This window comes from Balaenoptera borealis (genome assembly GCF_965194805.1).
Source record: "Balaenoptera borealis genome assembly, chromosome: 9".
In the NCBI taxonomy this organism is placed as follows: Eukaryota; Metazoa; Chordata; class Mammalia; order Artiodactyla; family Balaenopteridae; genus Balaenoptera; species Balaenoptera borealis.
Window position 1 is genome coordinate 107,284,361 of NC_138873.1, and position 27,509 is coordinate 107,311,869.

Below are 27,509 nucleotides of genomic sequence, written 5' to 3' on the forward strand. Positions count from 1 at the left end.
AAACTATAACAGGTATTTCCTAGGCAATCTAAACTTTTTTAAACATGGTCTAAGTTTATTTCTTCTAAAAATTTGAAAATGAAAGGAGATAGAGCAAAATTTAAGTGGCAGGACCTTTTAGGCAGGCTTGATGGGAGTATAACATTCTTCCGTGTGACCTCAGGTTTCTAGTTTAGTAATTTCACATCACATGATCTCTGAGAAAGCACGCCTCAGCCTCGTCTAATTATTAACATTAAGAAAAGTGCCAACAGGGAACTCTACTCAATACTCTGTAATGGCCTATATGGGAAAGAGTCTAAAAAAGAGTGGATATATGTATATGTATAACTGATTCACTGTGCTGTATACCTGAAACTAACACAATATTGTAAATCAACTATACTTCAATAAAAATTTTTAAAAAAGAGAAAAGTGCCTAAATAGGCATGAAAGTATTCATTTTGAGAATCATATTTCGAAAAGTCTTGTGTGAGAATGTCCCTGCAAGTACAACTGTGTTAGAAACAAAATAATGCAAACGACCGTGCCTGTGGAAGTGACCCAGGGCTCAGTGGGATCAGCATTTCATTGCATTTTGACTGCAGAACTGAGTTAGTTGTGACTTGAAAGAGATACCCACAACATTGCCCAAACCAGGGGAGTGTCATAGTGATGAAGAGTGAATTTGCACTGTGGTCTCCTACTGAGAGAACCTCTCTCTTCAGTTACATTCCCTAAAGCTCAGCTTTTAGATAATGTTTCCTGTATGTGCCTGAAGTCCAGAGCCACCTCCAGCTTACAATTGCCTGTGAGGTATACAATCTCCTATTCATTTATGTAGATTTACAAGGATTAGGACCTTTCTGAGTTTTCATGTACTTGACTTACTTGACTTATTTTTGGTAATCTGTAGGCTTTTAAGAAAACTGTTCAGTGCCAATTTTAAAATTATTATCCTAGTTAACATGAATATTAATATTTATTGTAAAATTTGTATTGTAATATTTATTGTAAAAACCCCAAACAGTACAAGAGTATACTGACCACATACCTTCATGCTTCCCCATCTGACCTTGATACAAAGAGGTCACCAATGTTAACAGCTGGCGTGATTCTTCGGAGACATTTGTACATGCATGCAAGCACACACAGGAGCCCACTCATATTTTAGTGAAGGTCTGAATAAATGGAATCAGGTGTAAGTTATGTGACACATTATTCACTTCACAACGTACCTTTGGAGGTTCTTCCAAGTCTATACACACGCGTCTGCTTCATCTTTCATTGCTTGCAAAATAGTCTGTATTTTTGGCTGTATCCTAATTTCATTCTTGCTTATTGATAGATATTTAGGATGTTTCCATGGACATACTTCCAACCATGGGCATCCAAGAACCCTCTGTTGTGACTTTCTGTTTTGCATGTTTCTCTCATGATCCTGTTTCAAATACTGAAACTAATCGCCAGAGCCATTTCTTCCCCAAACACCCAATGTAATGAAGCTCTATTGTGATTCAGTGATTTCAGTGATGTCAGGACCATTAAGAATGTAAATCTTCCTTTTCTTGTAATTTAAAGTAAGGCATGTTCATACAATTGATGCTGTTACCTGAGAATTGAATTTTACTCCACTTATAAAGAGGGACATGAACACTGTGTGTAGCTGCCAACTTTGGCTCATACTGGATGACATCATAATGAAGAAAATGTATGTTTAGGTTGATGGAGCTCTCTCCTTTGTATTACATTATCTGACCAGTGTATAGCATCATTATACCTTATAATCATATCTTTAGTAATAGTCCCAAATAATAGGTCCAAAACCATGTCGAGCTTTTAGAGCTCTATTCCTAAAGATGAACAACATATGATTTAGGATACATATATAAGAGCCCTCTAATTCATCCTCAGGTTTATGTTGTCAGTGCTACTCTTATCCTTTCTGCAGCTGATATAAACTCCACAAAGCCTCTTCCCAAGCCTCTGACATTAAGAATAACGAATAATAAGTTCATCCTGTTTCTTACTCTGTGAGATCTCATAATTTACTGTCCATAAGGATTGAGGAAAAACACTTCCTTTATTATGGACTAAAGCTGCAGGGCTACTTGGGAATAGATATATTTTGTAGCAAAATATGCGGTGATCTCTTTTAATCGCTAAGCAATGAGGCCTCTAGCAGGCTTCCCTTTCTGCTTGGTTGACCAAGCAGATAATTACAGGTATCCCACTTCAGAGACACCTGCTGCAGGCTGGTCCATGACCTCCATCCTCCGCCTCATCACTGCCGAGCACTGAGCACGGCACCTTGCTTCACAGCAGTTCTTTGATTGTCTCCAAACTGTAAATGAGTTTTACAAATTAGATTAAAAAGTTTCCCAAGTTTTCAAACTCTTTTTTTCCCTCTAGCTGTTGTCCCAGTTTCCTCCTCTCTCTTCACAGTTACAGAACGGACGAACTTGACCACGGTCTCTATTTTCTCACCACCTACTCTCCTTAAATACATGAATTTAGTTTCCCTCCCTATATTCTAGAGGAACTGTGCTGAAAACAAATTTTTTCAAATGCTCCCTTCCTGACTTTTAGAAATAACGTATAATCATTGTGGATAACTTGGAAAAGACAACGAATTATAGAGACACACAAAAATTGTTTATGTCACAGAGGTAAATACTGTGGGCCTATATTTTGTCTTTTGGGTTTCTTTCTGAGTTGTTTGCTTGTTTGTTTGGTTGTTTTTTTTTTTTACTGTGCTTATAAATATAGCAAGAACATTTTCCTTTGCCATTAAAATTTCTTGGGAATGGTTTTTTTAAGTGCTGCATTCATCTCATTAATTCCTAGTTCCTTAGTTTCTGATTATTTGCTATTAGAAACTAACAAACATTTGATCATACATGTTTGACCATAACTCCAGTATTTTTAATCAGATATTAATATATTCAGGAAAGTAGAATTGCCCAGTCAATACACAATATTGACAGTTTTAAAGTTCCTGGTAAAAATCGCCCTGTTGCTAAAGACAAAGGTTGAGATAGTTTCGGATTCCAGGAACATTCTTTGAGCATTCACTTTGTGAAATGAGCTCTTAAAAGGATTGTCTCACTTTGAACTTTTGCTACTCTAATACATTAATTTTTTGTTCTTGCAGTTTATCGTATCTGCTTTGCTAGTGGAGTCAGCGTGTTTATTAGTTATCATTTTTGTCTGTGAATTGTGTATTCATGTAACAGTACCACAGGATCTTTGCCGGTTTGCTGTTAAACCTTAGCTTCTATTTATGATGTTTCTGATAAACCAAATCTTTACTGTGTACAGAAAGTCTTCGACAGTAAAATCTCTTATGTCTGTGACTATTAGCCTGTGTAATCGCCACTTTCTCTTTTTCCTCCCTTTTTCTTGCCCTCCTGTTCTCTTCCTCCTGCCACTTAACTGTGAGACATTAGGCAAGGCTACTCATCTTCATAAACCTCAAAACAACGTTATACATATACGAAGGGTAATTGTACGTCGTACTGTGAAGCACTGTGTCTGGCACACTCTATAATTCTGGCTGAGGTTTGTAGTTTTGCTTCAGAAAGCTTTTGCATATTTATTGCTAAATTAATTGCTTGTGTTATAATTTTAGTATACGTTAAGAAAATATTTATAATTTATTATTTTTGATTATAGTCAGGCTATTAATTTGGATATTTTATCACATATGCAGACATAATGACATCTTATTAATTCTACCGGTTTTTCAGTTGGTCTGTCTAGGTAAGTAATTTTGTCTGCAAATAAAGACAATTGGTTTCTTTTCCCACTATGTGTGTTGTATAAATGCTTTGAGTCTAATTGTGTTGGTTCTACTTCCAAACCAATGCGAAGCAATCATTGTTATTATGAGCATCCTTGTTTTGTGCTTTTCACTTACGAGCATGTCTCTAGAGTTTTGTTTCTAAGTATGATAAGGCTATTGATTTGATACTTCTGTGGTCGTTTTCCCTAATCAGATTGAGGATTCTGAGTGCTGGCTGAAATAGCAAAACAAAACAAAACCACACAGTGTGAGAGCTGTGAGTTTTAATTCTATTCAGGGACCTTACTGAGGAGGAGTAATCTAGCCCAGGAGACAGCCTGTCAGTAACTCTGAGGAACTACTCCTCTGAGGAGGTAAAGGGAGAGGCCAGTGTATGTATGATTTTGGCGAAGAGGGTGCATGCAGCCAAGCATACTTCTGGGTGAAAGATTACTGCTAGTCGTGAAGAATGGGCTCTCAGTTAATGGTTTCGGTGCTTTTCTATGTATGGGAAGATCCGAGAACCTGGGCTCACTAAAGTTTTTTCCTGAGACATGCATCCTAACTATCTAAGGGGCCTGTTTTTCCAAAGTACAGAGCGCTTTATCCTGTTTTTCATCCTGAACTCCTTTCAGGTGCACTGTGTCAGTGACTGCAGTGGCTAATGACTTGACTCTTGTAGAACTGGAGGGTGGGCAACAGTCTTCGTTTTACACTAGTTTTTGTTTTTTTTTTAACAACAGGGATATTTGTTCTTATTATTATTTTCTGATCTCTTGAGAGCTTAGTTCTTTTTTTTTTTTTTTAAACTTTGTGTTTATTTATTTATTTATTTATGGCTGTGTTGGGTCTTCGTTTCTGTGCGAGGGCTTTCTCTAGTTGCGGCAAGTGGGGGCCACTCTTCATCGCGGTGCGCGGGCCTCTCACTGTCGCGGCCTCTCTTGTTGCGGAGCACAAGCTCCAGATGCGCAGGCTCAGTAGTTGTGGCTCACGGGTCCAGCTGCTCCGCGGCACGTGGGATCCTCCCAGGCCAGGGCTCAAACCCGTGTCCCCTGCATTGGCAGGCAGATTCTCAACCACTGCGCCACCAGGGAAGCCCTTACACTAGTTTTAAAAGAATTTTAATTAAGAAAAGTTGATGAATTTCAGGCTTTTCCAGATCTCTCTAAAGTATACTTTTTATCAAAGATTTCCCAATATTGATACATAATTCCGTGAACAGACCTTACCCAGTTGTGAGAGACCTTTTCCTCTCATGCACTATTAATTTCATCCTAGTATTTTATTTAGGATTTTCACATAAATTATTTTACTTTATGCTTTTTATTTTTAACCATTTTGTTTGTTATATTTTGCTATCTTTGATATCCTAATTTTATAAAACAAATTAGGTAGTTTTTCATCTTTTGCAAGTTCTATAACGTTTTGTATATATCAGGAAATAACTTTGTTATAAAAGTTTAAAAGTCAGCCTCTCCCAAGGTATATGAAACTGGTCCTTATTTGCATATAGTTCTTTAACAACATTTTCTGTCCTCTTTGTTTATTGGACAATTAAGTATTTTTCCTGCTTCTTGAATTACTATTGCTAATTTTTTCTGAAAATTATTAATTTCAATAAAATCTTAATATTTACAAATATAATATTCTCCTTAATATTAAAATCAATAAGTTATGTAGTTATCTCTTCCCCTTTTAATTTTATGCGTATTTTATTGCTTCATTGCATTTCTTAGAATCTCAAAAAGACACATCTGTTGGCTTTATCAATGTTCAATTCTCATTTTTCTGTTTCTAATCAAGTTATTTCTCTTTCACCTTTTTGAAAATTATTTGATTCTTGAGGGTCACCATTGATTACCTAATCTCCAAATCCAGTAACCTTCTAAACTCCCTTTTATTCATTGAATGCTGGGCTTCCCTGGTGAAATACTCTCCTAGGTTTTCTGTCTGCTTTCACTATTTCTCTCAATCTTACTTCAGAGTTCCACTTTCCTCTTCCAATCCCAAATGTGAGCTTTCTCTCAAAGCAGCTTCTGTTCCTTCTTTGTTTTGTAGACCTCACCCAACCTTTATCACAGGAAAAAGTCAATAAGCTTTAAAATGAGGAAGCTTAAGAAACCAAGATGACTATTTTATTTTCTGTTTTTAAAGAATTAAATTAATAATGGTTTGCTCTTGGAGAGAGATCTTTGGGAAATTTTCAAATGCACTTTCTCGCCTGGGCAAGCTATTAACCAGAGAGGAAAGTCCTTTTTCATGCACATTCACCAATCTCTAATTTCTTTCCTCCGATGTCACCCTGTACTTTCCATGCCTCAGGCAAGTCTGGGTTATCTTCAACCAACTGATCAAGCCATAAGTATTTATTTGTTAAAAACTTAATCTGTACCTAGCACTGTAAATAGAAAAAGAGTAACATCTCTATGTGAAAATATGTAGGGGTGAAAATTACTTACTGGAAATATATTGATCTGACTTTTTACAAAAACAAAACCCTTTTCCTTGGCCAGTTAAAAGTGCTTCCTGCAAAAAAAAAAAAAAAAAAAAAAAAATATATATATATATATATATACACACACATATATATGTGTATATATATATATATATATATATATATGTGTATATATATATATCTCCTCATATTGACTTTCTTAGTTCATCTGCCTACATTTTCACTAAGAAGTTTCACTCTCATCTTAAACTGAAAGTGAAGTCATAAAATTCTCAAAAGTAATTCCATGTTGTGACTTCCTGATTGCCAATAGAAGGTATCACTTCCATTCCTTCTAAATCTTTTTATCTTTAAACCCTGAAGTTATCCAGATCCTCATCCCCCTCCCTCACCTGCAGAAACTAAGCCACTCTTGTATTTTTAGTTGACGTGGTCTCGTGGAAGCATCTCCCACTGGTGCTTTCTCCTCTTTATGTGACAACACACTGCTGACAAGCAAGTCTGATGATTTCAGTGAATGTCCAACCAGGAAATGTTTTAGTCTCCCCTAAATGTATCAGTGATTCTCCAGAGACCTCTTTTTCTTCTTTTGGGAAAAACACCATCAATACCCTTACCTTGGGATGACTTTCAATTGTAAAAGCTGTTCTTGTGTCCATGGCAGATGCTGGAGATTTAATTCAGTAAATTTGTTCTCAACAGTGAAATCTTTGCACTATAACGTCACCCCTGTACAAGTTCTAAAGGAAACCTCATAACATCTTATGACATATGCCTCCCTCCAAAAGAAAGTTTAAAACTTGGAAGATAATGGTAGTAAGAAATTTTTGGCGGTACTAAGAAATTTTTGGAATAGGGGTAAACATAATATTTTTTTCTGGCATCTTTATTTTCCATAATGAACTTGAATTACTTTTACTCAGGGGATGGATGCTGTCCCTTTGTGCATTTACTTTAATATTGTAGAGCAATGAATGTAGGCCTTGAAAACAGACATACCTAATTTTGAATGTCAGCGCTTACATTAGTATAGTATAAATGACACTATTATTAGTAGGTTCTCATTAGTTATCTATTTTATACATAGTAGTGTATATATGTCAATCCCAATCTCCCAGTTCATCCCACCGCCCTTACCCCCTTGGTATCCATAAGTTTGTTCTCTACATCTGTGTCTCTATTTCTGCTTTGCAAATAAGTTCATCTGTACCATTTTTCTAGATTCCAAATATAAGCAATATTATACAATATTTGTTTTTCTCTTTCCGACTTACTTCACTGTGTATGATAGTCTCTAGGTCCATCCACGGCTCTGCAAAATGGCACTATTTCATTCCCTTTTATGGCTGAGTAATATTCCATTATATATATGTACCACATCTTCTTTATCCATTCCTCTGTTGATGGACATTTAGGTTGCTTCCATGTCCTGGCTATTGTAAATAGTGCTGCAGTGAACACTGGGGTGCATGTATCTTTTTGAATTATGGTTTTCTCCAGGTGTATGCATATAATCATTTTATGGTAACTTTGTTAACATATTTGCTGATATCACTTACTGGCTGGTCTCAGGGTAAAACCAAAATACTTCTAACCACCCTTTTCCAGACAACCTGCTCCAGGAAGACTGGAGGTTGCTTTTTATAGAATCAGAGTGAGATTTCAAGGGCAAAACCTGAGGTCAAGGCAGCAAACCATGAACCTCCTTTAAATTTTCAAGTCACTAAATTCAGTGAGACTGTCTGGATACCAGCATAAGATGCTCTCCATCTTTAGAGGAGGCTGCAAGAGAAGGCAGTTTAGCAAAAAGAAAATGTTCATTCAGTAAAGTTACCAAAACCAATTCAGTAGTGCTACAAAAGTGACATGAGAATTGATGGAGCATTTCTTCTTAATCTGGGCATTTAACTTCACTAATTTTAGTGGTGTTTGCAAAAAAAAAAAAAAAAAAGGTTTATGGCTAGCAATTACTTTTTTAGATGGTGATGTCTTTTCATTTGCAAATGTGTTTCTGGGAAAGTTTGAATGTTGGCTTTTTGGAAAATGACTTTATTTGCTGCACAAAGGTCATTCTTAAATGTCAAACATCATTTGGTATTTGTTCATGTTTCATTTTTTTAATGTCTGGAAGAATATTTTTTCCAGACTTGTTTTTGAGGTCAAGCTAGTGTTTTGAGGTAGTGGGAAATTCTGATCCTCTAAAACCATAGGGTATGAGAAAAACAGAGCACTGTCACACAGAAAAATTAAGTTCTTGTGTGGCTCAGTTATGACCTTTATGAATGATTAACGGATTGCTTGTCTGGTAAAGGAGTTCAGTTCTTTTTTGGCCATTTACTAAGAAGAATTGAGTACTGTTGTAAGGTTTTATTCTTTTATTAAAATTGAAGTCAGAAAACCTTTACAGTCTGTATAGGACACCAAAATTAATGCCTTTTCAGTCTCAGTAACTTAAATATTGAATATATAAATTTCTCTGATTTTTTATGTGCCTCTTCCCGAATGAATGTAATGTGGCCTAGTACTCACACTTTTAAATTCTTTATTGAAAATATAAATGTATCTTCTTATTTATGCTCAGTAAAGGAAATTTTGGTAGAGGCAAGTTAAAAAGGCATCTATTGCCAAGGGTGAAAACATTAGGGAAGGAGCAGTATGATACATTACTCACCATTAAAATATTTCCATTATATTCAACCTCATGCTAATGACACTATAAGATTACACTTTTTTAGGGCATCTTAATATTAATTCACATTGTGAAACTCTTAATTTAGCATATTTGCCTTCCCATGGAGTATCACGGAAAACCTACAAAGCAATTGGAAGTGATCTGCAGCTGAGATTATTAAAAACTCTGAGCAAACACTAGCCTGATTATATATTCCATCATGATTAACACCATGAAACCACATATTCCAATGTAGGGAAATAAACCATGCAAAGTACAAAGATATAAAATTAATTTTGAAGTTGAAAGGGGTTTTATTAATTATATGGCCTTATACTTGAAAGCCTGGCTTGGGCATCAATTATATGTGATCTTTTCGAATCCCAAGCCCAAAACACTGTATAATGATGGACAAGTAATGTAGCCTCTTGAAATGTCATCATCTCCATGTCTAAAATGGGAATAATAATAGAACCTAACTCATGATGAAGATAGCACTTAAACACAATACCTATCTTTTGGAAAGGATTCGAACAATATGGCAGAATGAGTGATGTGGGTGGACCCCAGCCCTGATAAAAACTCATAGAAATGCTGGATAAAATGTTAGGACAACAAAAGTGAGCCACACTGAAAATAAAAGGAGATTTATAGGTGTCCATAAAATACAACAGCAACAATAAAAAGACAAAAGACAAAGTATTAGTTGTAAGCTGGGGGCTTTTAAATGTTTTGGATAGTTATAAGCTGTAAATGGTTAAAAATTAGGATTTCATTGTTGCTATGTGGAGAGAAGAATGTCCTCAACCTGTGTAGGTTTGGAGAACTAAAATCAATTTAACTACGTAAAGCCTGGGGCCTCACAGAATTACCCTTTCTGTCAAAGGAAGTTTAGAGAAATTTTATTTGTTGGCCCCAGGAAACAGTGAGAAAGAAGCTCACCTTCTTTCAAGAGCCTTAGTGGGGAGAAAAAAGGCACCCCCCCCCCAACAAAAGAAACAAATAGTAGCACATGCCATGCAGGTATATGATAGAAATTGATGCTTTTGTGATATAGCAACCTAGAGCCAAGAAATTTACTGCTGTGAAAGGATGTTTTTACAGTGAGGATTATAGGAGTTTCATAGGGGAGGAAATGCTGTGCAAGATGAACACTCAATAAAATAATACAAAATAAAACAAAATAAAATAAAATATAGGAGAAAACAAAAGCCATGCAGGGGAATCAACAGATGTAATGCAAGGAGCACACTCTGAAATAGAAAACAAACAAGCAAAATCCTTAAATAAACCATAAAAGAGATATGTTTAAAGTGATTTTTAAAAAAGAATAGAAATAATAAAGAAATAATAAATACAGAACAACATAACAGAAAATAGATTTGGAAAAAATAGAACTACCAAAAATAAAACATATAGTCACTGAAGTTAAAAATTCAGTAGATGGGTTACATACAAATTTGACACTGTCAAGGGGAATGTTTGTGAATTAGAAGGTAGATCTGAGGAAGTCACCCAGAGTGCAGTGAGTAAGATTAAGATCATGATATTATTCAATAATAATAAAGTTCTTCCCCTTTTTTTCCTCTGTTTTTCCTCTCTCTCTCCATTCCAAAGTACTTTTCAGTCACTTACAAGGCACAAGATATGGTGATGGACAAGATAGACAAGACTCCTAGTCTTATGAAGCTCGTATTTTAGTGTGTTGATGGATACAGTTATTAGACAAATACATAAAAACAAACACAACACAGATATTGATAAGTTCTGTAGAGAATTAAATTCAGGTCTTAGAGAATGACTGTATTTGTATTTGGTGGTCAGGGACCACCTCTGGAAGGAGTGAGATTTTAGCTTTGATAAGAATGACAAGAATGAATCAACCATGCTAAGATCAGAAGAGCTTTCCAGTGAAAGAAATCAATGTATGTTTAGGGAGCTAAAAGAAGGCCAGTGTGGCTGGAACACAATTAGTCATGGGGAGAAGGATGTGAAATGGTTTTTGAAATGTAGGCTGGGCAGATTACACAGGGGTCTTAATAAGATCCAGAGTAAGGAGTTTAGATTTTATTCTAAGAGTTGGGAAGACATGAAAGGAATTTAAGAAGAGGATTTACAGTATCTGTCTTATCTTTTAAAAGGTCTGCCTTTCTGTTATGTGGAGACTGGATTGTAAGCAGAAGTCATGGCAGGGGTGGGGGGCAGTTAGGAGGTCATTGCAATGATCCCAGTGCTGGGGGCTAGTGGGGTGTGGACCTGAGTGGTGGTGGTGGAGCTGAAGAGACCTTGACAGATTTGGAACATGCTTTGGATGGAGACATGACAGTGGAAAATTGATAGACTATGGGGTTGGGGGAACAGGAAGAATCACAGATTCTAGGAATCAGAGATACATTCATGTAGGAATTATTGCTACAATACTCATTAGGCACACAGCCACTGCTTAAGTACTTCCACTGAGTAACAGCTTGGTATTTCATATGGCCACTCACTCTGTTTTATGGACCCCAAATTGTTAGAAATTTCTTCCTATGGATTTGACCCTTCCCCTTAGTTCTTTCTTAATAAACAACATAGTTAATTTATTTGTAATCCTTCTGCTACTTGAGGTTTCCAGATATCCAAAGAAAATTATCATTTCTTCCTGAGTTTTTTTCCAAGCTAAACATACCCAGTGTTTGATTCTAATAAGAATCTATTTTTGTGGTACTTATAGAGCTTATAATTCTAAACTGAGGTTTGATTCTTTAAGTTCTCCCTAGCTTTTCTACTAGATTGTTTTCCCTGAAGTGCTTATCCATTGGGAACTCAAAATTTACTCCCAAAATAAGCCTGACACTAAACTATAATTTTTGAGACAGCCCTCACTCCATTTCTCACTCTTTTACCATTCTGAGCACTATTCTTTCCACATATTTATCAATATTCCTCTGTAAAACACTAATGACCACAACTAAATGCTAAGTAGACCAAAAGTCCTGAATTCCACGCTTTAAAAAATGCAACTAAAGTATTTCTTAATCATCTTTTTTAAAAAAATTTATTTTATATTGGAGTAGGGTTGATTAACAATGTTGTGTTATTTTCAGCAAAGTGATTCAGTTCTACATACACATGTACCTATTCTTTTTCAAATGATTTTCCCATTTAAGTTGTTACATAATTTTGAGCAGAGTTCCCTGTGCTATACAGTAGGTCCTTGTTGGTTATCTGTTTTAAATATAGCAGTGCGTACATGTCAATCCCAAACTCAAAAGTTTCTATTGAGTTTTGGTACAGCTATTTTACAGTGTTGACTCATCAAACTTTAGTCATCAAAAACCCAATATATTCACTTTAAGATAACTTGTTATGCCAGGTATATCCCAGCCTAGAAGACATACCCTGACATATACTCTGGCAAAGGAATAATAATATACAGAATACATAGATTTGAAGAGATATTATAATTAAGGAAAACATTAAAAAATTAAAACTACAACACAAAGAAGACATTGTTTTTCCTTCAGAAAAATAAAACTTTAATTACGTCTACCACTTAAGTCTTGGTGAAACAGTTCACAATAGTTGGGTAGTCAAAGCTAGTGTCTCCTGTGAAGGTTGGGGTGAGGGAAGAAGAAGAAGCCCTAAACCAAAATAGGGAAGGATTTAGCACATAAGAGATGTCATCTTTAACCCCCTCTGCCAATCCTTGGGCACTTGGCCACCAATCCTGTAGAACCCAGTTACGTGATGACTAGTAAACAACTTAGGACTCCTTGGTAGATTAGGTTAGAGTTTGCATATGGTTCAGAAAGTACAAAATTAGCTGAGGGACCATGTTTAATATATATTACAGTATGAGCTACCCAGAGCCCAGTATAAGAATGTCAAGTTGTAACCCTACAGTTATCATTGATGTGCTCCCAAATTCTCCAGCCTTTGGAAGACTATCTTTACCTCAGTATAATTTTTAAACAAACACTTGGCTTGATCTGCCACATAATTTAGAATGATAAATTCAATATACTCCCAATATCTCTAAGGATTTTTTGAGGGAGGAATTATGTGTTCCTGCCCATCCACTCTTACATGTATTTTAGCTATATCCTCAATCGTTGCTTTGTATTTTGTGTCTGGGGCTATTCTCTTTATTCTGTCCCTTGCCAACCTCAATGTGAAATCAATCTTTCTTTTCTTTAATCACCTCTTTGTAAATATTTCTAATACAGGGTATAGGCTTTTAATAGAAATTGGTTGTAGTGTGGAGGGATTTTATTTCACCCCAGCACAGTATATACATTTATACTTAAGTACCAGTGTTCTTAACATTGCTCCTGATGTTCCTTCCACATGGATTCTCACACTTTTCTCCTCTGGTCTCAACTTTCCACCATTTTTCTGGACGTTCTCTCCTTACTCCTTAAGCCTCTCCTTTTAACCTCACCTCCTTCCTCTGTTTTCCCCAGGAAGCCTCACCTTGTCTCCCTGGCAGCCTCAGTAAATTTCAAATTACTACTCTGTTATTATGTAAAATAGTATCTCTCTATCACCTTCAGTTTTCCAGATTTAGTGCCAAGGCCCATCTTTACATAACCAAACTGGTCCATCAGGATATTTTTGATAAATCTAAGAAAATTTTCTGCATTATTTCTGGTCAACTTTTATTTTGCTCTTTATTCACAAACGATTTATCTTGAGCACCGTATGTTTATTAAAACTAAATTTGAAATGCACATCTAGGTCCAGCTCACTTAAAGGCAGTGATTAGCTTGTTTTCGTAGATACTAAGTTTGTGTCACAGTATCTAGGGGGCACTGTAGTGTAGGTGGTCTGGAGATAGTTCAGCCTAGAGAAGTGGGAGACTGATGGTTACTTGCCCAAGAGCGGTACCTGAGCCTGTAGGAATGGGTGGAATTTCTCAGGGAGAGAGTATTGAGATGAATCCCGAGGGGAAAACTTAGCTTTTAGAGAATGAAGAGCCACTAAAGCAATGGAAGAGATGGAAGGCAGTCAGGAAGAGGAAGAAAATCAAATCGTCAGCTTTGAAAACCAAGGGAGGTGAACGTTTTAGGAAAAGTTGTGGGATGGGGGAGCGTGGGAGGGTGTCAAATGCTGAAGGAATCAGGATGAATGTGACAGTTTCTAAGAGGCAACTGACTTCCCAGAGAGCAGTTTCATTCCGGGAAGGAGGCTTGAAGTCAGATAGCCTGACATTATTGGGCGAGGGGAAAGTGAGCAATTAGAGGATATGCTTTTGAAAGGCTTATGTAAGTAGGAAAGAGAACTGTTCAGAGAACGACATGGAAAGTCATATGGTTTGCACTTACCCTTTACTAGTCAGAAATCAGAGGTTGACTTTTCTCAGAGGAAGTTCTTAGTGGATGCAGAGGGGCTGGGATGGAAGCAGAGGGCAGCTTGCAGTAACTCCGAACCTCCACACCCCGATATGGAAGGAAACCAACAAAAGAGGAAGTTGGAGAAGAGCCCTCAGTGTGCTCAGCTAAAGGGTTGGTCTTTGTATGGAAAGGGAACAGAGTAGCAAGTAAGCTGAGTGAGAAAGACTGATGTCTAGACATCCATTGGTAAAATTTCCAAGGATGAAAGGAAAAATCCCAAAAAAGCCTTCCAGAAAGAAAAGCGGATTCTCTTACCAGAAGACATCTCACAGGCAACACTGGATACTGGCATTCAGGGTCCAAGTAATCATCAAAGTTCAGTATGAAAAACAAACTTCTCGACCTTGGAAATTCCCTGGCGGTCCAGCGGTTAGGACTTGGTGCTTTCACTGCTGGGGGCCCAGGTTCAAACCCTGGCCAGGGAACTAAGATAAAACTTCTTGACCTTAAATTTCTAGGTCTAGCCAAACTAGCATTCAAGTGTGAAGGCAAGATGAGTCAATTTTAGACCCTTCTCTGTTAAAGAATGTACTTGAGCAAAATTAAACAAATCTAAGAAAGATCAACAGAGAAATTAATACTGATAGTTAGATTAATAGCTGAGACTAATAGTTAAGTCTAATTATTGCAGCACAATATACAATCATTTGGAAATGAATGATATTGAGTATCAAGACAGTGAGACGTGGATAGCACACTAAAATTCTTGTCTTGGTTTGGGAAAGAGTACGGATACTGATTCACTATAGATATTGATAGATTTAAAAATTTACTTAAGTACATGTGATAAAATTAGTGTACAGCACTTGGAATAATTGAAGAAGGATAACTGGAGAAAAAAATGTAACCGAAAATTCCTATTGATCCAAAAAAATTGAAATAGGGGAAAAATGAAGAAACAGCAAGAAAATATGCTAAAGAGAAATCCTAATATAAGATAGAAGAAATAAGGCCAACCTTATAATAAATATAATGAATGTCAATGGATTTAATTTCCTACTAAAAGGAAGAGGATCAGATGGGATTTTTAAAATACAACTATACATGTTTTATGTAAGATATATGCTTAAAGCAAAATGACACTGAAGAATAGAAGGCATATGGAAAAAAATGTAGCAAAGGCGTTAACAAAGCATCAATAACAGTATTAATATCAAGCAAAATTGGACAAGAAAAAGCACTAATTAGGATGAAGAGGGGTGTTGTACGTTGACAGAAAATAGACCAAAAAAATCTAACATTTTCCCTCCCTTCACTATTTGTTGTGAAGTATATTTGGGATGGGAGATGACATCACACTGCAAAACCACTTCTAGGAATCTTTCCTCTGGAGGCAAACCTCTGAAGGCAACACAGATGTAAATATCTGGCCCCAGGAAAATAGAGAGGCATGGTATAATGAAAGCATATTTATGTCTTCTTGGGTAGTTTACAAAAATAAAAAGATATAAAAGATATAATATGACAATAGTGAATGGAATGAGAAAGAACAAACATTTTCTTATGGGGTATAAAGAGATTAGATCAGTGTATAACAAAATCAATTAAAATTGAAAGGAAAGAAAACTCTGAAGATAATAGAAGAGAAACCAATGAGACCACAGCATTGTTTTGGGTATGGTGACCTGGCTTTTGAGTCAACCGTTTTCATCTAAGTGGTCCTCTTAACCGATTTCTGTTGAATGATATGGATGAGACATGCAGTTAAATCAGTTTTATCTGAAGCAGTTTGTGAATGAAAGAATGAAATTAAAAGTTATTAATCTGACAAATATATATTTGACTGCTTATAATGAAACTTTCCAAGGGCTGGCTAGTAAATTTAATATTTGTGAAAGATTTTATAAGCCTTGCCTATCAGACTAAGAATAACTATAAAATTTTCTCTCACAAAAACAAATTTTGGGGGCTTCCCTGGTGGCGCAGTGGTTGAGAATCTGCCTGCCAATGCAGGGGACACGGGTTCAAGCCCTAGACTGGGAAGATCCCACATGCCGCGGAGCAACTGGGCCCGTGAGCCACAATTACTGAGCCTGCGCGTCTGGAGCCTGTGCTCCGCAGCAAGAGAGGCCACGATAGCGAGGCCCGCGCGCCACGATGAAGAGTGGCCCCCGCTTGCCACAACTGGAGAAAGCCCTCGTGCAGAAACGAAGACCCAACACAGCCATAAATAAATAAAATAAATAAATAAATAAATAAAAATGAAAAAACAAAAAAAAAGAGACAAAAACAAAAAAACCACAAATTTTTGTCTACTCTGTTCACGGCTATATCGCCAGTGCCTCGAATCCTGTCTGGAATATAGTAATTGCTCATTTAATGTTTGTTGAATGAATGGGCTCTATTCATGCTCAATGCCTTTGAAAGCATATTGTCTTCTAAAAAAAATCCCTCTGCAGCATGGATGCTGGCTAAGGTGTTTTAATAAGTACTGTGCAATCTTGAGACCTCCCATGCAAAGTAAACCTTGCTTTGATTCTTGGACATGCATCCAGGGAACTGTTCCACACTGAGTGACTTAAGAAAAGGTTTGGAAGCAACTACAACTCTGTGTTTTACTTAGACTCGGGTGCCTCTGTGTCTCTGCACGCCCCAGTCAACCTTGGTCAGAGCCTCTAGGCCTCCAGGTCTGCTGAGAGACGGCCTGTATGTTATGTTCACGTGCCAACTTCTGACCTGAGAAAATAATGCAATTTTAGAGCTTCAGAAGACCTCGGAGACCCTGTTCCCAGAATCCCCTTTTGCAACAGGAGGAAACAGGTTCAGAGAACTTCAGGTGTGATGCTCAAAACAGGAGATGCATATGCTGGTCTTCACTTTGTTTGTCCACCCTGACAATTCAGCTGTAGCTCACATCTTAGTTTAATGCTCTTCCTTGTCTCTAGGTATTTGAAACACTGCTCTGAAACGGCTAATCATTTTTAGTTCTCTCTATAGAATGCCCCTTGGGCTTCAATACTGATAATGATAAATGATGGAAACAAGTTTGAATATATGTTAATTGATTATAAGGATAATTTATAGACTAGAAAAATACTGAAACTATTATCCACATGTATTCATGTGTCCCTGAAAAATAAGTTACAGTATTGAGAAGATAGTTAAGATGGTATTATAGTTATTTTTAGAAATTGCTGTAAACACTATATGTATGTCTTAGTGGAATCATTTTCATTAAAAACTCAGCTTTGATATTTCTTTCAGTAAACATGTATACAATGATACTGCTGTAAACTAAAACATTATGTGATTAGACACAAAAAATATAGCAATAAATGGTAAAACATGAGTAGAACTATTTATTTTGATATTTATAGATTCTCTAAAAAAGAAATTCTGTGGGAACAAAATGGATGAGTTAAAAAGTGTAAATGACAGAGGAACTTCTCCTTTCTTACCTCTAGGTACAACCTTGAGATCATCTGAGTCATGTGAAGGTGGTTTAAGTGCAGTAAATATGTTTCAGAACTATCCAGATACCAGTGCCTTATGAAAAAGCATGAAAAATCCACTTCATGGCTTACCCACTGTGTATATATGTTAAGATGTTTGGGTCAAACAAACATTTATCTAATCTTTTAACTTTCAGTTGGAGTGTAGAATGTACTAATTATTCTCACGAGGTATCTTGTTAAATTATTTCTTTCAGTAAATATGCATTCAGTGATATTGCTTTAAGTTAAATTATTCTGAGCTGTACTGTTATAGGAAATGAGATTGAACTTCAGCAAGTGGAAAAGTCCCATATGGATATGAGCCTTAATTAAAAAATCATAGAGGAATCATTTTTCTTAAACATTCTAAATGAATGCATAATATAATGCATATAATACAATATGCATAATATAATATATATACAAAGGTAACATCTCTCAAAAATACCATACTAAAAGTGTCACTTTTTTCAAGTATAAACTTTCTTATAAAACACTTCCCTGAGGATAGATCTCATGTTAATCATTTTACAAAAAAAGAAAGAAGAAAAAGAGAAACATTTCCACAAATAATGAACACTTTGGAAGTGATAGATATGCTTAATATCTTGATTGTGGGGATGATATCATGGGTGTATGGTGTATGCTTATGTCCAAACTCATCAAGATATATGCATTAAATGTGTGAAATTTTTTGGTATATCAATTACACCTCAATAAAGCCAAAATAAAAAAAACAAAAAAACAAAAAAAAACACTTCCCTGTAAACTTTTGGGGCACTGGCAATTGCTCTAGTTGCCAACAATTTGGACCCAATGGTCCAAAGATGTACTCAACCTGCAGTAAGCTGGGACTTCTGATTCTTATCTAATGGGGGTACCCCATCCATTTGCTCCCCCAGGCTTAAGAGTTGCTGGTGACCCATCCATCAAACCCGACCCCCTACCCAATCACAAATAGTTGTATATGGACAATTGCAGTAGCTCTCCATAGTTTATGTTGCCTCTAATTTTGTTCCCCTAGACTCTGCTCTCCATTCTTCAATTACAGTAATCTATCTACAATTCAAATCAAACCATGATTTCTCACTCATTGCCTCTTAAACCCCTACAAAAATTTCACATTTAATCGGATAGAGATACTTTCCAGGGTCCTTAATAAGGCCTAAAAGAAGCTTTCTGTGGGCCTGATTCCCTCTGCATGTCACAGAGCTTGGCAGGAAAGCAAGCCAGCCCTGTTCTTGTTAGGAAAATATAGAAATGCTTCATCCAGGGACAACCCAGTTTACTTTCTTGTAATTCACATTCCCTAAGATCTTATTGGGCCACTTTAGCAATAAGATTATTCACGTCTTATAGTGTGAGGGTTTTAGTTCCCTACAAAAGGTGCTGGAACTCACAGCACAGCATCTTATTTTGCCACTGATGTACTAAAATGCTAAATTAAATTCTGATACAGGTCAACAAGAAAAGATGAATCCTACTAGTTTACTATTGGAAATAGAATTGCTTTTATTATTTATGTGCTTCTACATTTATTTTACTTATCACCAACAGATAAAGTATCTTTCAAGCAAACCATTACTGAGAGTTTATAAAAATCCAAAAGTTATCTCAAAAAGAGATGAGATCATAAAATGCAATTGGATAATATATAAGAAATATTAACAAATAATTCCTACATGATTTCACACATTGATGATTTCTTACATGGAACGGTGCATCCAGTTTACTAACATTTCCCAGAAGTAAGACAGAGTAAGTGTAAAAATGATGATTTAAGGGTTTACACCCCAAATGTCCTGGAACCATTCTAGATAAGATGTTTTATAATATAATTTTTGAATACATGTTTGAAAAGATCTAAAAGAAATCTATCATTATATGTAATTATTTCAAAGCTTCTATTTGGAAATAAAATGAATTAGAATATATCATCATTGACTAAGAGTATAGACACTAAATATATTTGACAATCGCTTCTATAAAATATTTTGGGTTTCATAATTTAACAACTTAATTGAAAATAACTGATCATTTAAAATTTTTCTATAAACATACTAGCAGTATATCGTTTCATTATACTATGTTTTGTCCATTTTAGAAGTGCCATAAAGTCACCCATTTACTTAACAGAGTCATGGCCAACTATCTAATAAAATCATTTCTGTGGGAGTATTTTGAAAAGCAAGATTCTGTTTTATTATTGTAATAAATAGCATCTTCATGCCTATAACCAGGTATCTAATTATGGCCATGGAACCAAGAAATAATTTGAAGGAAAGAATATCAATTAACCTTTCAAATTTTAATGATAGATTTCTCAAATTTCTAATATTTCTTAACATGTATTAATTTATTTTAAATATTTCTTAATATTAATTTTTGATTTTCTCAAAATTTATTTAAATATTTCCTGATATTTATTATATAATTGTCATTAATTTGAATTAATTCTTTGGAAATTGTCTTTCATCCACTTATTCTATTCCTGTTTGGTTCTTTGGGAAAATGAAATTAGTGTATGTATAATTAACAGTAAAAAGTATTTCTTAAACAGAGTTCTTCAGAATTTCAGCTAATGGTGTCTAATTTTAAAATTCCTTGTTTCCAATAGTTCATGCCAGTTCTAGAAATATCTTTGATGATGTAGACTCCAAAAGATAATAGTCTTTTTCCCAATCAGCTCTATCTTTTCATAAAGCACCTGACTCTATAGGCACTCAACAAAGAGTTGTTGAGGGAGAGAAAACAATTTTTACGTCTAATCATATTGCAAAAAAATATTTTAAATAATCTCAGAAAACAGAATAATATCATAATAACTGATGATCTGGTCTCCTCTTCACTACCTAAATATCTCCAGGCCATCTTATGCACACAAAAAATCTGCATGCAAAATAATTGTGCCAACTCTGTTTCCAATAAGTGTAAAAATAAATGAACGAATTTAGTAACATACAAGTGCAGCTTAATGTTTTGATTAAGGTAAATAATTTTATGTATTTGAAAGGATCAGGCCATGTTTAGTGGGTTTTCTTGGGTGTGAGAATATCAGAGACTATTTTTTACTTACGTTTGTAATTTTAATACCTAAAACAGTAAGTAATTGATAAATGTTTATTGACAAAAATTAAGCATTGTTTTAGGGCATTAAGCTTTGCTTTGGGACAGTGAGATTTAAGTTCTAAATAAAGTAATATTTCAATTATTTAAATAATAATCTGAATATATTTATCGACACAATAGCAACAATAGTTAACTCTGTTGACAAAAGAAATGTTGACCATCATAATCATACATAATTAACTTTTAAGTACTTCACTAAGAATTTTATTTTTTCCCCATTGAACTGTTCACCAAACAAGTTAAAGGAATGGTTCTAGGCATCTAGAAATTTGCCTTTTGGAGAAGCAATTCTTAGCATGAAATTTATTTATAGAATAAATATTGAACCCCAGTTATATGCAAAGCAGGAGGTGCTTTTAAAACTCATAAGACATACTTCCTTTCCATATAAGTTTATAATCCAGTTCGGGGAATAAGGCACAATCTAATAAGTAAAAGTCCATTATTGATACAAAGCAGAACAGAAGTTAGGGCAGACAGAGGCTGATTCTGATTGGTTGGTTAGTTCATGGAGGTGGTGCCATTGGAGGTGGACTTGGAGAGGGCTTTATTGCAGGCATGGCTGGAGGAGCAGGTGTTTCAGGTGGAGGAAAATAAGAGAAAGGTGGTGTTGGCTTGACCATTTCCATGACAAAAAGTAGTGCAATTTGGCTGTAGATTAAAAGTAGAGCATAACTCTGAGAGTTTCTTGAGAAGCAACAGTGGGCTAGAATAGTTTCTGTAGAAATGCGAAGGAAAGCTAGCTAACAATGCGAAGTTAATATTTATATTGCAAGATAGTTTGCAGTAATAACTGTTATCAACTGATTTGCTGTTCTACTTGTCCATACATTGAAAAATAAACACATGGTAAAATAACAAATGGATATGTGTGTGTTTTAGCTTTTTGATGACTTCACATTATTATAACCCTTGATTTCCAGACAGAAACTTCATGACTGACAATTAACTACCAAGAGTCAGTTTTCAACTGTATTTGTTTCTTAACGATCTACTTCTAATATTTCTGGATGGGGGAAGAAAAGACATAAAACTATACCTAAAGCAACAGATTTTCAAAACCTTTTTTTCATGTGACTTTGATTGTATCGTACTTCCAGAGACTACTGTTTTTTATCGAGAAGCACAGTGAAAGAGTGTATATGAGAAAATGTGCCTAAACATGGAAAGCCATATGAGTTTTATATATGAATGCAGTTATTTATCCACCACTTCATCGATACCATCAACATAAAGATATAGGAAATAACCCTGTATTTTCATAAGCCATGTACCACATGTACATATACAATATTATGCTGTACATGACTTCATTTGATTTCATAACTTGCTTTTCATTGCTTTCACCAGAGCAGATCATCTTTTTATTTGGCTATGCTGTTTTTCTCGTGTAACTAATGTAGTATATGATCTTTGCCACCTCAGAATCATTTGAATATAAATCAACAACCATGAAGAACTTATATTATTCAGAAAGCATAACACACTAAAGGTTTACCTCAACCCATATTCACTAAATAAGAGAATAATAGCAAAAATAATTGCTTTTTCTCCCTAAGTTTAGATGATCCAATTGGCCTTTATATTCATGAGAAATCAAGAAGATGATATCATCTTGAAAGAGAGCACAAATATTTTGAAAGTATTCCCTTGTGAGAAATGGATGGAGCCATAGCATTTGTTGTTAAATTTTACCATTGATAACAACCCTTAAACAAAGAAGTTATTTTTCAAACACTTGGCACATAAATATTGGCAAAGGAAACTCACTTATTTAGATAAGAGTTTACGTGTTTCACTTACAAATTAGGATTGTTTTAGGTCTGAAACAATCCGTCTAGCACATTAAAAAAATACTACCATAGTGTTGCTTTTCCATCTGAGAAAAAGAAGTAAATTGTTAGCATGTCTTCTATCTTATAGGGAATTTAGTTATATCAAGACCTCATATTATTGAATAGTTTTAATTTTTAAAGTAATTTTTAATATAAATTATATTGATAGCAATAATCAGAAAATTTATTTTAAACTTTCGATTATGTAAAACTAAAGTAATCAAGTCCACAGATGATTGAAGAATTTCTTAAATGCTGTGACCCATGATAAGGCATTAGCACTAATGCTAATATAACATTGATTATTAGTAAGTAGAAGGGACTAGAGTGAAGAGTATAGAAATTTAATTTGTAATATAAAATTTGTAATTTGTATTTGAGAAGCTTCAATTGCATTCCAGCTAATAATGTGAAATAGTTCACTGAAATACTAATGCCTATTTAAAAAAAAAATAGTACTTTACTCGTGTTTAAATTTCAGAAATCATTAAAAATTGAATATGACAATTTTAAAATGATCTCAGAGCCAACCAATATCCTTAGACCCCTAGATTTCAAGATCATAGTTCCTGTAAACTATTTTTCCTTAGAAAACAAATTGCAGGTTTTTATCATGCTGCCACCGAGTTGAAGAATTGCCTTCTACTAGAACAGGTAAAAAAGTTACCTTGTAGTTAGGAAGTTGTAGGCATGGGATACTTTCTTTGGTGTCCTTTGCTCTCCGGGTGCCAAAACTACCTTAGTGTAAGCATCAGAGCCCCCAGATTACTTATGTGAACATGCGCTCTGACTCAGATGCCCTAAATGATAGACACACACGTACACAATTTAAATGATAAATTCAAGAGGACAGAAGGTTAATCATACTGTTAATAAAAATTACTATTAAATTTCTTTTGCTATTTTCAGATCCAGATAAATTTCATTTATATATAATATTTCAAAATATTGGATAGTGCAGGAGTCTGGATATAATTTTTCTACGTGGTCACTTTCCAAAATCATTAAATGTTAGATGATTAGATACTTCTCAGTAGCAGAATGAAGCATGGTTTAGGCAACACATAATGTACACATAAATGAATGGAATGAAAGGATGTTGGCAGTAATGGAAAACAGTGATGGATTTTAGGAGATTAAACCAACTGACATTTTATGAAAATTTCCATTTCCTGCCTTGGATTTTATCTAAACTGACAAAAACAAACACACATTTAGATTTCTCAGATTTCTCATGGGATGTTCTCTTGGGTAGAATATCTGGAAAGAATTTCTGACAAATCAATCTGTCAGGAGCCATACTTTAATATTTATGAGGAAATCTGCCAGGCTGGACAAAAACACGTGCTAGTCTTTTCTCCTTGCATAAAAGATCAGAGTTGTGCATAAAAAATACACTGCTTAATCGTACAAGGTACATTGTAATATTTTAGCAGAAGATGATTTAAAGATGGATGGGAAACGCCAAAACAATAAGCTGGTGAAATTATCCATTCCCAAATGTTGACATTATTAGGTCTAGCAATCTATTTGCACTATCATTAGAACATATTTTACCCAGTCATGTGTGTTATGTATGAAAGACCTAGTGTTAAAGACCCAAAACTTTTCTTGGAACATTGAGCACCACTGACCCCTGCCCCTCAGCAATGCTCTTCCCCCACCTACAGTCCTGTGAGCCAGAACTAACCACTCCATTCATCAGGCTTTGGTTTTATTCAAATTATTTTACAGTAACAGTGAAATAAGCATGGAATGCTTACAGAGTTCTAAGCATATAGATTAAAAAATATATGCTATGTGGAATCTATTATTTTGTTCAGCTTATTTTTTCTCTCCTCCATCTGTCTCTGAGTTAGGCCCAGATTATTTTCCTTTCCTAGCAGGTATATGTTGAAAGGATTAAATAACAGAAACCTGGAGTCATTCTCTCTCTTAAACATAACTTTTACAAGAGAAAACACCCTCTTCCAAGTGGTTAGAAAAGGGATGAAGAATTATGTGGGCACAAGGCAGGAGAGAATGAGAGTTATCTAAGCCACCATTTTCTGTAAGCTTTGGAGGACCCTAAGGGCAACTTTGTCTTTGGGAAAATAGTCCATCAAGTGAATGTTTGCCTTAGGTAAGCTAGGTTACAGGATTACTCACTCCTTAAGGAAGTGCTGAAAAAACTTGTCGGGGTGATGATTCTTCAGCAAAGCAGCAGCTGGTTTGCATCAGGATTCTATCTCTGAAAAACAAGTTAGCTCTGTGGTTGTATTTTTGCTCATGTATTGCTTCAAAACACGATCAGAAAAGAGTACACTATTTCTGTTACTTCAGCTGGCTTAAAACCTGATGTGTCATTTCACTGACTGTTATCATTGTTTCTTGAAACCTTGTTCTTGTTTATAGATTTTTTTTTTTGACTTGAGTTTAGAAATGTTCCAAGCAGATCAGCCTAAAAAATTACAATCGTGGATTTAATCAGTAACTTCTAGGTCTGTGTAGGAACATATTGCATGAGACAGTGATGTAATTTGTGAGAAATGTCTACACACAAGCTTTCATATACCTTTATTCTGTCTTTAGAATTTGGAATGATGGGAGATCATACAATTAAAAGTCAGCGACCTCGATCTGTTCATGAAAAAAGGGTCCCTCAGGAACAAGCTGATGCTGCTAAATTTATGGCACAAACTGGTAATACGTTAGTTACATTTTTCTATTTATTGTTGTTAATTTAATGAAACCACTGCATGCTTTCATAATCTTTTGCTGCACATTTGTCAGTTTTTGGAGCTGATATTTTTTTGAGCCATTTTTTTTTGTCACCAGTTAAAGTCCATAAATGAAGTAGCTGTGAACTGAAAAGTGCACAAAAAATGTGTAAGATTTATTTTGCTTTCATTGTGGGACATTTAGGATTTACATATTATTATTTACTTATGTTAATTAACTACTTAAAATGTATCATTAAACTTTTAAAGAAACTCAGCAAAGTTATTTCATCAATAATTGATTATTTTAGGACTTTTCAGAATTAATATTTTAAGCAGGACTTTAGATGATGAAATTTAATATTTAATATGTTGAATATTTTTTCAGTTGTCATGTATCATATAAATATTAATTGATTGTTAAAGTGTATAGCAATTAGTTAGAAACTTTTTTTAGAATTTAATATCTTTAATTTGAAAAGAGTTTTGTTATATAAGCTAAATAATAAAAAGTTGACAGTCTTTATTAGTAAGGTATAATACACTCCAAATAATTAACTATCAACAAAAATGATTTTTTGTTTTATAACATTTTTAATCTTAAATATAAATTAGATTACTTTAAAATACATCACTCCAAATATATATATATAAACAAATAGATGCATTCCTCTTTGGGCTCATCATAATAAATGGGTTATAATTCCCCCTCTTTACTTTGAATGTAGAACGTTCTTAGATGAAACCATGATTAATCTGTGTTATAAACATTTTCATCTGTCAGTTTTATTGCAGGAGATTGCAAACTAACAGTTTTATCTATGTCTTCATAAAGTCTTATACATTCCAATCTAGATCATGTATTTTACTATTAATACAGAAGTTTCAAGTACATGACCAGCTTTTTGACATGACATTCAGACTGATTTTGATGAAATTCCCTTGAAGAATGAATATTTCCTTTAGTTCATGTGATCTTAGGATAATACTTATTCAGAACACTAGATTTGAATCTATAACTCAAAAATGCAAATATTCTTAATGAATTGTGCTCTTGGTAATGGGTGAATAGTAGACTTGAATACATTAGTGGCAAGTAGGTCAAAGAACTCTCAGAAAAGGAAGAACATTTAGAATAAATTCTACATTAAGGACATATTTTTAGCTTTTTAAAAATATATGGTGCAGCCAAATCCAGAAATGAAGAAAACTTGCTTATCTGGATTGCTTTTCGTGCACCTTCTTATTTAAGAAAAGGTGATTTATATTTTTACTATTTGATTGAACAAGTCCAAAAGTGCACGACCAGGTTCAGGCAAAGTTTTAAATTTCTAAATGTATGTTTCTCCCTTACAAGGATCAAAAAGTCTCAACTACTGACCAGAGATTAGGGGATGATTGACTCTAAGTAAAGACACAGGGTATGGACTGACTACTCAGCCTCCTTCTTGTGCCATTTCATGGGGCATTTCTGTAAGATTAGAGGTGTCCTGACATTTTTCAAAAGAAGTGGCAGACATTGGTTTACTGAAATTCCTTAAAATTGGGGTCACTTATTAATGAAATGGTGAACCATAGTTTAAATTTCCAATAATGTAGCAAAATTAGTTTATGCATAAATATTATGCAATTTGGCCAGGAGTTTTTATATAAATTCAGTTTTTGGATTTGCCTGTGACACATACCAAGAAAATTCAGAGTTTTTAGCCAGAAACCTTTTTGCAAATTCAAATCACAAGGAACATTATATTTTCTTAGTGAGGAATTACTAGTTTCCATTTTAATTTACTCACTATTTTCCAGGCATTGTTTTGTATCTAATATATAGGGACACATGATTTGGTAAAATAAATGAAATGCTTATTAAATAGATCCATGAGGAGCTTTAAAACTATTTCCCCATGTTGTTAACAATAAGTCAGAAAAGTCAATGAACTTCAGAATTAAAGTTCTGAAAATATTGATTGGATGCTTTAACTAATGAATAACATATAGTTATTATTTAATTTAAACCAAATATAGTATAGGTAAATATAAATACAGGTATAAGACATTTTAAATTTACATTTCTATGATACTGATTAAAGACTGGAAAACTGCATTATTTAACATCGTTTTTAAAATACATAATTTGACACGAGGCAA

General features: G+C 34.7%; 1 protein-coding gene across 3 annotated transcripts in view; it reads left to right on the plus strand.

Annotated features, from left to right (window-relative positions):
• ADGRB3 (adhesion G protein-coupled receptor B3) overlaps positions 1-27,509 on the plus strand; it is a 790,409-nt gene that overhangs the window by 276,092 nt on the left and 486,808 nt on the right. For all 3 annotated transcript variants that reach the window (XM_082405028.1, XM_082405030.1, XM_082405029.1), the window contains one exon: positions 25,237-25,347. In XM_082405028.1, coding sequence (XP_082261154.1) covers positions 25,237-25,347 — 111 coding nt within the window. The remainder of the gene's footprint in view (positions 1-25,236; positions 25,348-27,509) is intronic.